The 14,244-nt window shown below is 42.0% G+C and overlaps 1 protein-coding gene across 6 annotated transcripts in view; it reads right to left on the bottom strand.

Annotated features, from left to right (window-relative positions):
• Nucleotides 1-14,244, bottom strand: part of LOC139407341 (myelin transcription factor 1-like protein) — a 131,269-nt gene that overhangs the window by 94,004 nt on the left and 23,021 nt on the right. For all 6 annotated transcript variants that reach the window (XM_071151049.1, XM_071151052.1, XM_071151050.1 and 3 more), the window contains exons 2-4: nucleotides 2,551-2,672; nucleotides 2,211-2,265; nucleotides 1,871-1,904 (exon numbers count right to left, since the gene is read on the bottom strand). In XM_071151049.1, coding sequence (XP_071007150.1) covers nucleotides 1,871-1,904; nucleotides 2,211-2,265 — 89 coding nt within the window. In that variant the 5' untranslated portion in view covers nucleotides 2,551-2,672. The remainder of the gene's footprint in view (nucleotides 1-1,870; nucleotides 1,905-2,210; nucleotides 2,266-2,550; nucleotides 2,673-14,244) is intronic.

Below are 14,244 nucleotides of genomic sequence, written 5' to 3'. Positions count from 1 at the left end.
TGGAACCAAGCCTATGTGTGGGGGTACAGGTTAGTCAGGCTATATACAGGGGATACTGGAACCAAGTCTATGTGCGGGGGTGCAGGTTAGTCGAGGTCATTTTTACAACTTAGGAAGCTTTGTCTGACCACTGATTTAGTTTTGTTTGACAACTTCCTAATATGGATGGATGTGGATGTCCGTCATGCACCATCCACAATGAAAAGTGCATGATTGTGCTGATTAGAGCAGAACAGCAGCTCTCGCTCTCTCCAAGGTGAACAGATCCATAGATTTCTCGGTGAATGGCAGGAGCACGCATCGATCACTGCTATTGGCATTATTGATGTGTGTAGCCCTGGAAATGGATCCATGGGCGGATGAAACACCCATGTGCTTAGGGAGAGGATGTGTATAGGCCAGTGGGCTGTCTGTCTCTGTGTGTGCATGCGTACGTGCTTGCCTGACTGTCTGCCTGAGTGCGTGTGTGTGTATGCTTACGTGTGTATGCTTGTATGTGTACGTATGTGTGTATGTTTACGCGTGTATGCTTGTATGTGTACGTGTGTGTGGACGTGCGCAATCATAAGTGTGTGAGAAGCAAGAGCCAGGGAAGTGGCGCGGAGAGATTATGGATTAGGGGTTCTGAGCTGAGAAATGCCATCAAGAGGGAGAAGGGTGTTTAGAGATAGAGACTGTGCAGGCCACTGGCCAGACAGAAAACACACGATTACAGAGTGTACTAGAATGTTTAGAACATTGGTGCATTGTACAACTGCAACGAAAAAGGGTAGATGTATCGCAAACATTTTTGGGGTAGGGAAAATAATCAATAATTTTTAATCTGTTCAATGAAAGCATGAAAGTAATCATGAGCTAAACACTTGATCCCTGTCCAAATCTTACAGCTGAGGAAATGACTAGAGCGACACGGTAAAGGCACCGTCAACAGTGGCTGTTTACAATACAACACTGGACCTCAAGTCACTGTGGATATGATGTGAGTACGGTGGATATGATGTGAGTACGGTGGGTATGATGTGAGAACAGTGGGTATGATGTGAGTACGGTGGATATGATGTGAGTACCGTGGATATGATGTGAGTACGGTGGATATGATGTGAGTACCGTGGATATGATGTGAGTACGGTGAATATGATGTGAGTACGGTGGATATGATTTGAGTACGGTGGATATGATGTGAGTACGGTGGTTATGATGTGAGTACGGTGGATATGATGTGAGTACGGTGGTTATGATGTGAGTACGGTGGATATGATGTGAGTACGGTGGATATGATTTGAGTACGGTGGATATGATGTGAGTACGGTAGATATGATGTGAGTACGGTGGGTATGATGTGAGTACGGTGGATATGATGTGAGTACGGTGGATATGATGTGAGTACGGTGGATATGATGTGAGTACGGTGGGTATGATGTGAGTACGGTGGATATGATGTGAGTATGGTGGGTATGATGTGAGTACGGTAGATATGATGTGAGTACGGTGGGTATGATGTGAGTACGGTGGATATGATGTGAGTACGGTAGATATGATGTGAGTACGGTGGGTATGATGTGAGTACGGTGGATATGATGTGAGTATGGTGGATATGATGTGAGTACGGTGGATATGATGTGAGTACGGTGGATATGATGTGAGTACATGTCAGGGACATTCACTTGTATCACTGGAATGAAGTGAAACATGGTCCCCCTCAACACGACCAATCTGCAGGGAGTACTGTATGCTATGTGATAATATAATGCAGTTGATCATAATATCCCGCTATAGCCTACCGTTAATACAACAGCAAACAAATATATTTAGAAAAGCATTGACCACTCAGAGAGTCTGTAAAGCCCTCAGGAATGAATTACGCACCAACCTGAATAATTCCTGTGCTGCCGTCTCCACTGGAACTAGTGAGAAAGATTAACAAAGCCACATCAGACACAGTTAGATGCACTGTCTAGTACAGCATACACAATAATAGCAGTAAAGAATAAACAATTACAATCAAAATCAAAACTACAGGATCCATGATGCATTTCTGAGTATCCACAGTCACTTTCACTTTGACTTGATGTCCCCCTATATGATGCCAGGTGGCTGGCAGATGAGAGGGAGGGGGCAGAGTGAGGGGGTTGGGGGGGGGGGGGGGGCAGTAACTAACAACCCCAGGCCGTTTAGAGAGACAGACACACTGTACTGTTATCGTAGCGTACCTCGGACCCCTTTGGAACGCGTTCGATGGCGCTTCTCAACCGCATCCACTTCCATCTCGTAAAGACAAAGGTTTGGGAAGCGGTCATTAGTTTCATCCTCTTTCTCTCGTGACATAATGAGGACTAAATACAACACAACACTAATGAAGATGTCACAAACAGTAACAGAAGACCTAACTTCATTTCCTAGAGCTTCATAGAGCTTCATAGAGCTTCCTAGAGCTTCATAGAGCTTCATAGAGCTTCCTAGAGCTTCATAGAGCTTCATGGAGCTTCGTTCACTACGTAGAGAGATGTAGGACTGTAGTACATACACTATGTGGAAGTTAGAGTTAGTTACCTGGAATCAGCTGGGTTGGGTGTGGCACCACCTCGGGTTCAAAGCCACGCCTCCTTCTCTGAGTGTAATAGTTGGGCTTTCTCAGCAGAAACTCTTCAATACTCCCCATCCAAATTCATGATCTGCAAAGACAATAAAATAACAAGAATATTACACACTCACGGTAGAACATTCTCACATCAGCGGTAAGCGTAAAGACAGTCAAGCTTAGCGGTTAGCATCTTTCTTTTGCCTTGTTTGGTTGCAATCACTTGTGGAGACTATGGTATCCTTATATGGTGTCCTTATACTGAGACCATGATAATACAGGAGGAATGGAAGCAGTGATGCTGTCATCTTAAAACACACCTTCTTAGCTTTGCTTTTCCTTTGGGCGCTTTTCAGTCATTTAATTTATATTGTTATTCTGTAGTTTTTATCCTCTTACGTTTGTTGTGTAGTAAATACTTCCATTTTTATTTTCAATGTTTTTATTGTATTGTTTCTTTTCCCCTGTGAAGCACATTGCATTGCATGTCTGTATAAATAGAGCTTGAGTTGATTTGATTTGACTGTACTAAATTAGCCCGGTTGACTCCATTCTGTAAACAATGCAGACTTATGAAGGGCAGCATCCTCACTGCTTTGTTTCCATTCCATTGTTTTGGCTAAGTCCCATGATGCACAGCAGGAGGTAAATATGTTCCAGAAACAAAGATAAACAACTTATTACATCCACCAGGCAACCAGTCATTACAGTTTCTCTCTCTTTGTCTCGGTTTCTGTCTTTCCTTTTGTTACTTGCTTTTCATGTATTGATCTGTATATTGATGTGTATATTGATCTGTATATTGATCTGTATATTGATGTGTATATTGATGTGTATATTGATCTGTATATTGATGCGTATATGTCTGTGTATTGATGTGCATATTGATGTGTATATTTAACGCATATATTGATGTGTATATTGATGTGTAGTGTATATTGATTTGTATAGTGATGTGTATAGTGTATATTGATATGTTTATTGATGTGTACATTTATATGAATATTGATGCGTATATACATGTGTATATTGATGTGTATATTGATGTGTATTGATATCTATACTGATGTGTATAGTGTATAGTGAGGTGTATATTGAGGTGTATATTGATGTGTATATTGATGTGTATATTGATGTGTATATTGATGTGTAATTTGAGGTGTATTTTGATGTGTAAATTGAGGTGTATATTGATGTGTATATTGAGGTGTATATTGATGTGTATATTGATGTGTGTTAATTTGTGTATTGAAGTATATAATGGTGTGTATTGATGTATATTGATGTTCATATTGATGTTTATTGATGTGTATATTGATGTATATGAATGTGTATAGTGTATATTGATGTATATTAATGTGCATAGTGTATATTGATGTATATTAATGTATATAGTGTATATTGATGTATATTAATGTGTATAGTGTATATTGATGTATATTAATGTGCATATTGATGTGTATATTGATGTGTATATTGATGTGATAATTAATGTATATAGTGATGTGTATTGATATTGATGTGTATATTGATGTGTTTTAATGTATGTATGGTTGTGCATTGATGTATATTGATGTGTCACGCCCTGACCATAGAGAGCCCTTGGTTCTCTATGGTGTTGTAGGTGTGACTAGGGCGTGTTCTAGTCAATTTATTCCTATGTTTGGGATTGAGGGTGTGCTCTGCACAACATTCGACCTGAAGAGCCTGTCAGCAGTCTGGTGAAACCTGTGCCGGCTCCACGCATCTGGCCTCCAGTGCGCCTCCCCAGTCCGGTACGTCCTGTGCCGGCTCCCCGCACTCACTCTGAAGTGCGTGTCAACAGTCCGGTGCCACCTTAATCGGCTACACGCACTAGGCCTCTAGTGCGCCTCCCCAGCCCGGAGCGTCCTGTGCCGGCTCCGTGCACTCGACCTGAGGAGCGTGTCATCAGTCCGGTGCAACCTGCGCCGATGCACAGTCCAGGCACGGTGTCCAGTCCCGCTCCATGGCAGGAGCCTTTCTCTGCGCCGATGCCCAGTCCAGGTATTGCGTTCAGCCCGGCGCCATGGCCGGATCCGGGGTCTGGGCAGGGGCTACGACCCGCACCGGAGCCGCCACCGACACTAGTCACCCCCCCTACCCTCCCCATTTGGTTTCAGGTTTTGCGGCCGGAGTCCGCACCTTTGGGGGCGGTACTGTCACACCCTGACCATAGAGAGCCCTTGGTTATCTATTATGTAGGTCAGGGCGTGACTAGGGGGTGTTCTAGTCGATTTATTTCTGTGTTTGGGATTGAGTATGGTTCCCAATTAGAGGCAGCTGATTATCTTGGCTCTAATTGGGGATCATACTTAAGGTGTCCCTGTTCCCACCTGCTTTATGGGATATTGTTTTGTGTTAGTGTTGTGTAGCACTACGTTACTTCACAGTCGTTGTTTGTTTATTCTTTTGTTGAGAAGTTTCACTTTTAATAAAGATGTGGAACTCAAATCACGCTGCGCCTTGGTCTGTCCATTTTAACAACCGTGACTTGATGTGTATACTGATGCATATTGATGTGTATATTGATGTGATAATTAATGTATATAGTGATGTGTATTGATATTGATGTGTATATTGATGTATATTAATGTATATATTGTTGTGTATTGATGTATATTGATGTATATTAATGTGTATAGTGTATATCAATGTATATTAATGTGCATATTGATGTGTATATTAATGTATGTATTGATGTGTATATTGATGTATATTAATGTGTATAGTGTATATTGATGCATATTAAAATGTATAGTGTATATTGATGCATATTAATATGTATAGTGTATATTGATGCATATTAATATGTATAGTGTATATTGATGTATATTAATATGTATAGTGTATATTGATGTGTATTAATGTTTATAGTGTATATTGATGCATGTTAATATGTATAGTGTATATTGATGTGCATTAATGTGTATACAATGTGTAAGAGACCTGGTTCTCAGCATGAAATGTTTTTGAGCAGAGAGAGTGAAAGTCTCCATTTCCACAAATATTCTGGTATTTAACTTTTTTAGTTTATCATCAAATCGATTATGTTTCCACCACAGACTGTCAATAAGCTTGAGGCCTTTTGCAGGAGGCCTTTTGCCTTCTGGTAGGCAGTCATTGTAAATAATAATTTGTTGGAGAAACACAGCAGCAAATGGAGTCTTTTTCTCTCTCTCTCTCTCTCTCTCGTTCCCATGTCGAGTATTCAGCCCTCTCGTCTCTGCTCATCTGTCTGCAACCTCACATGAAGATCTCACACTCAACCTGAAATCTTGTTAGCGTGTGGGCCAACTGCACAAGAGTGTGAGCGTGATGCGCAGCCAGTGTATCGAACACTGTTGCACATCTCTAGCCCTGAGCTTTCATCTCTAGCCCTGAGCTCTCATCTCTAGCCCTGAGCTTTCATCTCTAACCCTGAGCTTTCATCTCTAGCCCTGAGCTCTCATCTCTAGCCCTGAGCTTTCATCTCTAGCCCTGAGCTTTCATCTCTAGTCCTGAGCTCTCATCTCTAGCCCTGAGAGTTCATCTCTAACCCTGAGCTCTCATCTCCAACCCTGAGCTTTCATCTCTAGCCCTGAGCTCTCATCTCTAACCCTGAGCGTTCATCTCTAGCCCTGAGCTCTCATCTCTAGCCCTGAGCTCTCATCTCTAACCCTGAGCTTTCATCTCTAACCCTGAGCTTTCATCTCTAGCCCTGAGCTCTCATCTCTAGCCCTGAGCTTTCATCTCTAACCCTGAGCTTTCATCTCTAGCCCTGAGCTTTCATCTCTAACCCTGAGCTCTCATCTCTAACCCTGAGCTCTCATCTCTAACCCTGAGCTTTCATCTCTAGCCCTGAGCTCTCATCTCTAGCCCTGAGCTCTCATTTCTAGCCCTGAGCTCTCATCTCTAGCCCTGAGCTTTCATCTCTAACCCTGAGCTTTCATCTCTAGCCCTGAGCTTTCATCTCTAGCCCTGAGTGCTCATCCCTAGCCCTGGGCATTTATCCTTAGCCCTGAGCTTTCATCCCTAGTTCTGAGCTCTCACCCCTAGCCCTGAGCGCTCACCCCTAGCTCTGAGCTCTCATCCCTAGCCCTGAGCTCTCGTCCCTAGCCCTGAGCTCGCATCCCTAGCCCTGAGCTCTCATCCCTAGCCCTGAGCTCTCATCCATAGCCCTGAGCTCTCATCCCTAACCCTGAGCTCTCATCTCAATCTCACTGGAGAATCAAAGCACACAGGTTCCTCCTGTCCTATAGGAGTCAACTCTGACAGTACAGGCTGAGAAGTAGAGGAGAGGAGAAGAGAGAAGAGAAGGGAGAGGATAGGAGAGGAGAGGAGAGGAAAGGAGACTGATTAGTATTCATCCCGACCCCCTGCCTGTCTCAAATAATATGATGCAGTGCTCCCTGCATCAGTGGGTTATACACATCGTCAGGTCCCAGGCTAGCACACGGATACACACACATGATCACTAGCATGACCACACACACACACATTCTAGGCTCTAGGTAGAGTGCACAGTGCTGTCTGCTTTGGATAGAAGGCAGGCTGTATTCTGAGAGAGCCCATGTTTGCCGTCTGAAAATAGTTCCCCAATGCAAACGCTGCCAGACAAAAGTATTCAACACTCACACAGATCCAGCCACACTGCACCAAATAGGCTTTCAACATTTCAACAAAGTGAAAAATTCTCTGGGTGTTTCTCAAAACTACAAGTCTTTTTCAAGCAAATATAGCAGAACTCTTCCTTGAATAAGTTCTATTAAAGAGAGAGTATCTCTCCCTGCTTCTCTCTTTCTCTGTCAACCCTTCTCTCTTCTCGATTCTCACTCCTCCTTCCCTCTTCCAGTAGACAGTGCATTCGGAAAGGATTCAGACACTTTCACTTTTTCTACATTTTGTTACGTTACAGCCTTATTCTTAAATTGATTAAATAGTTTTTTTCCTCATTATTTACACAGAATATCCCATAATGACAATGCAAAAACAGGTTTTTAGAAGAAAAACAAAATGAGATATGACATTTACATAAGAATTCAGACCCTTTACTCAGTACTTAGACCCTTTACTCAGTACTTTGTTGAAGCACCTTTGGCAGGAATTACAGCCTTGAGTCTTTTTGGGTATGACACTACAAGCTTGACACACCTGTATTTGGGGAGTTTCTCCCACTCTTTTCTGCAGATCCTCTCAAGCTCTGTCAGGTTGGATGGGGAGCGTCGCTGCACAGCATTTTTCAGGTGTCTCTAGAGATGTTTGATCGGGTTCGAATCCGGGATCTGGCTGGACCACTCAAGGACATTCAGAGACATGTCCTGAAGATTCTCCTGCAAGGTGAACCTTCGTCTGAGGTCCTGAGATCTCTGGAGCAGGTTTTCATCAAGGATCTCTCTGTACTTTGCTCCTTTCAGCTTTCCCTCGATCCTGACTAGTCACCCAGTCCATGCTGCTGAAAAACATCCCCACAGCATGATGCTGCCACCACCATGCTTCACCATAGGGATGTTGCCAGGTTTCCTCCAGATATGACGCTTGGCATTCAGGCCAAAGAGGTCAATCTTGGTTTCATCAGACAAGAGAATCTTGTTTTTCATGTTGCCTTTTGGCAAACTCCAAGCGGGCTGTCATGTGCATTTTACTGAAGAGTGGCTTTCATCTGGCCACTCTACCATAAAGGCCTGATGGTTGACCTTCTGGAAGGTTCTCCCATCTCCACAGAGGAACTCCAGATCACTGTCAGAGTGACCATCGGGTTCTTGGTCACCTCCTTGACCAAGGTCCTTCTTCCCCGATATCTCAGTTTGGCCGGGCGGCCCGCTCTAGGAAAAGTATTGGTGGCTCCAAACTTCTTCCATTTAAGAATGATGGAGGACACTGTGTTCTTGGGGACCTTCAATGCTACAGGCATTTTTTGGTACCCTTCCCCAGATCTGTGCCTCGACACAATCCTGTCTCTGAGATCTATGGACAATTCCTTCAACCTCATGGCTTGGTTTTTAATCTGGCATGTCCAATCAATTGAATTACAACAGGTGGATTCCAATCAAGTTGTAGAAACATCTCAAAACAGGATGCACCTGAGCTCTATTTGGCGTCTCATTGCAAAGGGTCTGAATACTTATGTAAATAAGATATATATATTGTTAATGTTTAATAAATGTGCAAAAAAAATATTATGGGTCATTGTGTGTAGATTGATGAGGATATATATTTTTTAAGATACGTTTTAGAATAAGGCTGTAACTTAACAAAATGTGGAAAAAGTCAAGGGGCCACTGTATATTGTGCTCTTAATTCTCTCTCTCCTTTCTCTTTCTCTCTCCTTCTCTCTGTTTCCCTCCCTCCCTCCATCCTACCGTGACCAGACCACTTCAGCTGATCGATCCCAGACAGCAATGATGTCAGAATCCAAGTGCCATCATAGTCACAAGAGTTTGGGATGAGCCTCCTCTGTCCTCCTCTCATCTCCCTTCATCTTCTTTCATCTTCCTGCATGTCAGTGCTGTCTCATTGGGGTTTGATACTGTAGCTTCAAGTCTTAGCTGTCACTCTCAGGTTATAACCATATTCTACTAGGATACCTAATGAATCAATGATTTGGTTATGGAAATGGTACTGCCCAAAGACATGTGGAGCATCCTGTTCTGATCTAAACATCTCACAACACTAACCAACTCATGTGTGGTACAGAGTCATCTCCTCTCTACTTGCATACTGAACCCTTGGTAACGCTCAACACGTTACATGTTCTCACAATCAGCATAAAATATAGAGCTTTCATTTTATAGTTGTTCATATTCAGGGTCTCCAGAGTGCAGCAGGATGGGGACAGGTGTCTTAACACGTGGGCCCCTATGGACTTTTCTAAGCTTCAGTTGGTTGGTTCCTCCCTTCAATTATGAAGAGAAAGTAGAGTACTCTAATTGCTTCTGTACGCGTGTGTGTGTGTGTGTATGTGCGTGTGCGTGTGCATGTGCGTGTGCGTGTCTGTCTGTCTGTCTGTCTGTCTGTCTGTCGGTCGATGTGTGTCTGGATGTCTGTGTGTTCCGATTAGCCATGGAGAGATCCATGTGAATGCCTCTTAATGATCCTTGACAACCGATACAAGGATACATGGAACATGTCGTCAATGGCAACTGAGACGCCAGAAGCCTTTTACACTAGAGAATACTTCATGATTGACTGTGTCCCAAGGGAGCAGTGGTGTCTGTATGTGTGTTCGTGTGTGATTGTGCATGTATGTGTATATGTGTGTGTGTGTGTGTGTGTGTGTGTGTGTGAGTGTGTGTGTGTGTGTGTGTGTGTGTGTGTGAGTGTGTGTGAGTGAGTTTGTGTGTGTGTGCATGCGTTCCTGCGTGTGCATACTTGTGCGTGTGTGTGTGTGTGTGTGTGTGTGTGTGTGCGTGCGTGCGTGCGTGCGTGCGTGCGTGCGTGTATGTATGTATGTATGTATGCATGTATGTATGTATGTATGTATGTATGTATGTAGGTATGTAAGGGCCTGCTGGTGGAAATAGCTGTTGTCCAGACTGTAGCCATTGGGCTAATGGCATGTCTCCAGACAGCATGCATGTTTTCAAAAAAAAAAGTTAAACAAATAAGATTCTTCCAAGTAGCTAGTCTTCGCTTTGATGACAGCTTTGCACACTCTTGGCATTCTCTCAACCAGCTTCATGAGGTAGTCACCTGGAATGCATTTCAATTAACAGATGTACCTTGTTAAAAGTTCATTTGTATAATTTATTTCCTTATTAATGCGTTTGAGCCAATCAGTTGTGTTGTGACAAGGTAGGGGTGGTATACAGAAGAGAGCCCTGTTTGGTAAAATACCAAGTCCATATTATGGCAAGAACAGCGCAAATAGGCAAAGAGAAACAACAGTCCATCGTTACTTTAAGACATGAAGGTCAGTCAATACGTAACATTTCAAGGACTTAGAAAGTTTTTTCAAATTCAGTCACAAAAACCATTAAGCACTATGATGAAACTGGCTCTTATGAGGACCGTCACAGGAAAGGAAGACCCAGAGTTACCTCTGCTGCAAAGAATAAGTTCATTAGAGTTACCAGCCTCAGAAATTGCAGCCCAAATAAATGCTTCACAGAGTTCATGTAATCGGATGACCTGGCCTCCGCAATCACCTGACCTCAACCCAATTGAGATGGTTTTGGATGAGTTGGGCCACAGAGTGAAGTAAAACAGCCAACAAGTGCTCAGCATATGTTGGAACTCCTTCAAGACTGTTGGAAAAGACTTCTAGGTGAAGCTGGTTGAGAGAATGGCAAGAGTGTGCAAAGCTGTCATCAAGGCAAAGGGTGGCTACTTTGAAGAATCTAAAATCTAAAATATACTTTGATTTGTTTAACACTTTTTTGGTTACTAAATTATTCCATGTGTGTTATTTCATAGTTTTGATGTCTTCACTATTACTAGAAAATAGAAAATGTAGAAAATAGTCAAAATAAACAAAAGACCCTTGAATGAGTAGGTGTGTCCAAACGTTTGACTGGCACTGTATTTAACCACCACTTGAGACTGGAAAGAGAAACTATTATCCAACAATGGTGCCATAACATCGAAAATTGACCAAGGATACAGTCTGAATGCTTTTTCTCTGATACAGTCATCAGAAAGGACAACAGTGGCACACCAAAGTATTAATCAAGATTATTGCAACGAATTGTTGTTCAGAAAGGTTAAATCACTTAGCAAAGGGAATCAAGCAAAGTAGGACATCCCAAAACTCCTGAAATATCACTACTTGAAGCAAAACATCAAATTCATGGAGGAAAATCTTTCTACCAAGCATCCAGAGTGAGCTAAAATATGAGCTGAAACATGAGGTGATGCATCAATCACCTGAATAAACCTTGAACCGAGTTAGTCATTGTGAGCTCTCTCTCTCTCTCTCTCTTTCTCTCTCTCTCTATCTTTTCCTGTGTCTACCCTTCTCAATGGCAAGGCTGTGCTCACTGAGCCTGTACTTTGTCAAGGTTTTTCTAAGGTTTTGATCAGTAACCATGGTCAAATAGTTAGCCACGGTGTACTGTCGATTTAGGGCCAGATAGCACTGCATTTTGCTTAGAGCTTGTGCTTGTGTTTCCCAATAAACTGTGTAGTTTTGTTTGGTGTTGTAACTCAGCCCCAGGACCAGCTGGATGAGGGGACTCTCTCTTTCTCTTTATCTCCCTCTCTCTCTCTCTCTCTCTCTCTCTCTCTCTCTCTCTCTCTATCTCTTTCTCTCTCTCTTTCTCTCTCTCCCTCACACACAATCTTTCTCTCCCTCTCTTTCTCTCTCCCCTCTCTCTATTCATCTTTCTCTCTCTCTTCCCCTTTCTCCCTCTATCACTCTCTTGTTTTCTCTCTCCTCCTTCTTACTCTCTCTTTCTCGCGCTCTCTTTCATTTTCTCTCTCTCTTTCTCGCTCTCTTTCTCTCTCTTTCTCTCTCTTTCTCTTGTTCTCACTCTCTTTATCTCTATCTCTCCTCCTTGCTCTCTATCCTTCGCTCGCTCCTTTTTTTTCTCTCTCTTTCTCTCTTTCTCTCTCTCTCTCCCCCTCTATTTCTTTCTCTTTGTCGCTCTCTTTCTCTCTTTCTAACTCTCTTTCTCTGTCTCTCTCTCTTTCTCTCTCTTTCTCGCTCTCTTTCTCTCACACGCTCTCTCTCTACCGCTCTTTCGCTCTCTTTCTCTCTTTCTCGCTCTATTTCTCTCTCTCTCCCTCTCTCACTCTCACACACACACTCTCTCTCTCTCCGTTATCTTTCTCTCTCTCTCTCTCTCTCTCTCTCTCTCTCTCTCTCTCTCTCTCTCTCTCTCTCTCACTCTCTTTCTCTCTCTCTTTCTCTCTCAATTCAATTCAATTCAATTTGCTTTATTGGCATGACGTAACAATGTACATATTGCCAAAGCTTATTTTGGATATTTACAAAATAAAAATAAAACATTTGAATCAAAATTGTCAACGGGACAACAGTAACAACAATAACCAAGGGTCAAAATAACCATATATTCAACAATAACAATACGCATACAGCATACAGTAGCATACAGAGTCTCTCTCTCTCTCTCTCTCTCTCTCTCTCTCTCTATCTCTTTCTCTCTCTCTTTCTCTCTCTCCCTCACACACAATCTTTCTCTCCCTCTCTTTCTCTCTCCCCTCTCTCTATTCATCTTTCTCTCTCTCTTCCCCTTTCTCCCTCTATCACTCTCTTGTTTTCTCTCTCCTCCTTCTTACTCTCTCTTTCTCGCGCTCTCTTTCATTTTCTCTCTCTCTTTCTCGCTCTCTTTCTCTCTCTTTCTCTCTCTTTCTCTTGTTCTCACTCTCTTTATCTCTATCTCTCCTCCTTGCTCTCTATCCTTCGCTCGCTCCTTTTTTTTCTCTCTCTTTCTCTCTTTCTCTCTCTCTCTCCCCCTCTATTTCTTTCTCTTTGTCGCTCTCTTTCTCTCTTTCTAACTCTCTTTCTCTGTCTCTCTCTCTTTCTCTCTCTTTCTCGCTCTCTTTCTCTCACACGCTCTCTCTCTACCGCTCTTTCGCTCTCTTTCTCTCTTTCTCGCTCTATTTCTCTCTCTCTCCCTCTCTCACTCTCACACACACACTCTCTCTCTCTCCGTTATCTTTCTCTCTCTCTCTCTCTCTCTCTCTCTCTCTCTCTCTCTCTCTCTCTCTCTCTCACTCTCTTTCTCTCTTTCTCTCTCAATTCAATTCAATTCAATTTGCTTTATTGGCATGACGTAACAATGTACATATTGCCAAAGCTTATTTTGGATATTTACAAAATAAAAATAAAACATTTGAATCAAAATTGTCAACGGGACAACAGTAACAACAATAACCAAGGGTCAAAATAACCATATATTCAACAATAACAATACGCATACAGCATACAGTAGCATACAGAGTCTCTCTGTCTCTATCCCTCTCTTGCTCTCTTTCTTTCTTTCTTTCTTTCTTTCTTTCTTTCTTTCTCTCTCTCTCTCTCTCTCTCTCTCTCTCTTTTTCACTCTCTCTCTCATTTTCTCTCTCCTCTCTCTTTCTCTCTCTCTCTCTTTATCCCTCTTTCTCTTTCTTTCTCTCTCTTTCTCTCTCTCTTTCTCATTCTCTCTCTTTCTCTCTCTTTCTCCCTTTCTCTCTCTCTCACACACAATCTCTCTCTCCCGCTATTTCTCTAATTCAAAATCAAGCTGCTTTATTGGCATTAAAAATATTGTGTCAATATTGCCAAAGCAACAATGTATACAATATACATTGTAATACAATTATAAATGATAGCAAATAATAATATAAAATGGTATTAAGTAATAATACAAAATTAAATACATAAACAATAACAATAAAATGGTAACAGTCAATAGTAGAAATGTAATAAATATAAAAATCTTAAAATGGAAAATGAAACTATAACTAACTTATAACTAAATAACGGTCATCTTCTCCATTTTATCAGTACTATAACTACCATCATCATTACTACCACTACTACCATCACTAAACTGCTATCATTACCATTACCACCCATACCACTACTATTTGGAATGATAAACAACAATAATAATAGTAATAACAATAATAGTAATAACAATAATAGTAATAATAATACTATGCAGATGTTATTATTCAGTGTCCCTCAGTTGATGGCAGGAAAATACATATTTGACTGCAAGAGG

Source organism: Oncorhynchus clarkii, chromosome 4, assembly GCF_045791955.1.
Source record: "Oncorhynchus clarkii lewisi isolate Uvic-CL-2024 chromosome 4, UVic_Ocla_1.0, whole genome shotgun sequence".
Lineage (NCBI taxonomy): Eukaryota > Metazoa > Chordata > Actinopteri > Salmoniformes > Salmonidae > Oncorhynchus > Oncorhynchus clarkii.
Note: the sequence above shows the minus strand (reverse complement) of the source record. Positions and strands in the feature narration are given on the sequence as shown.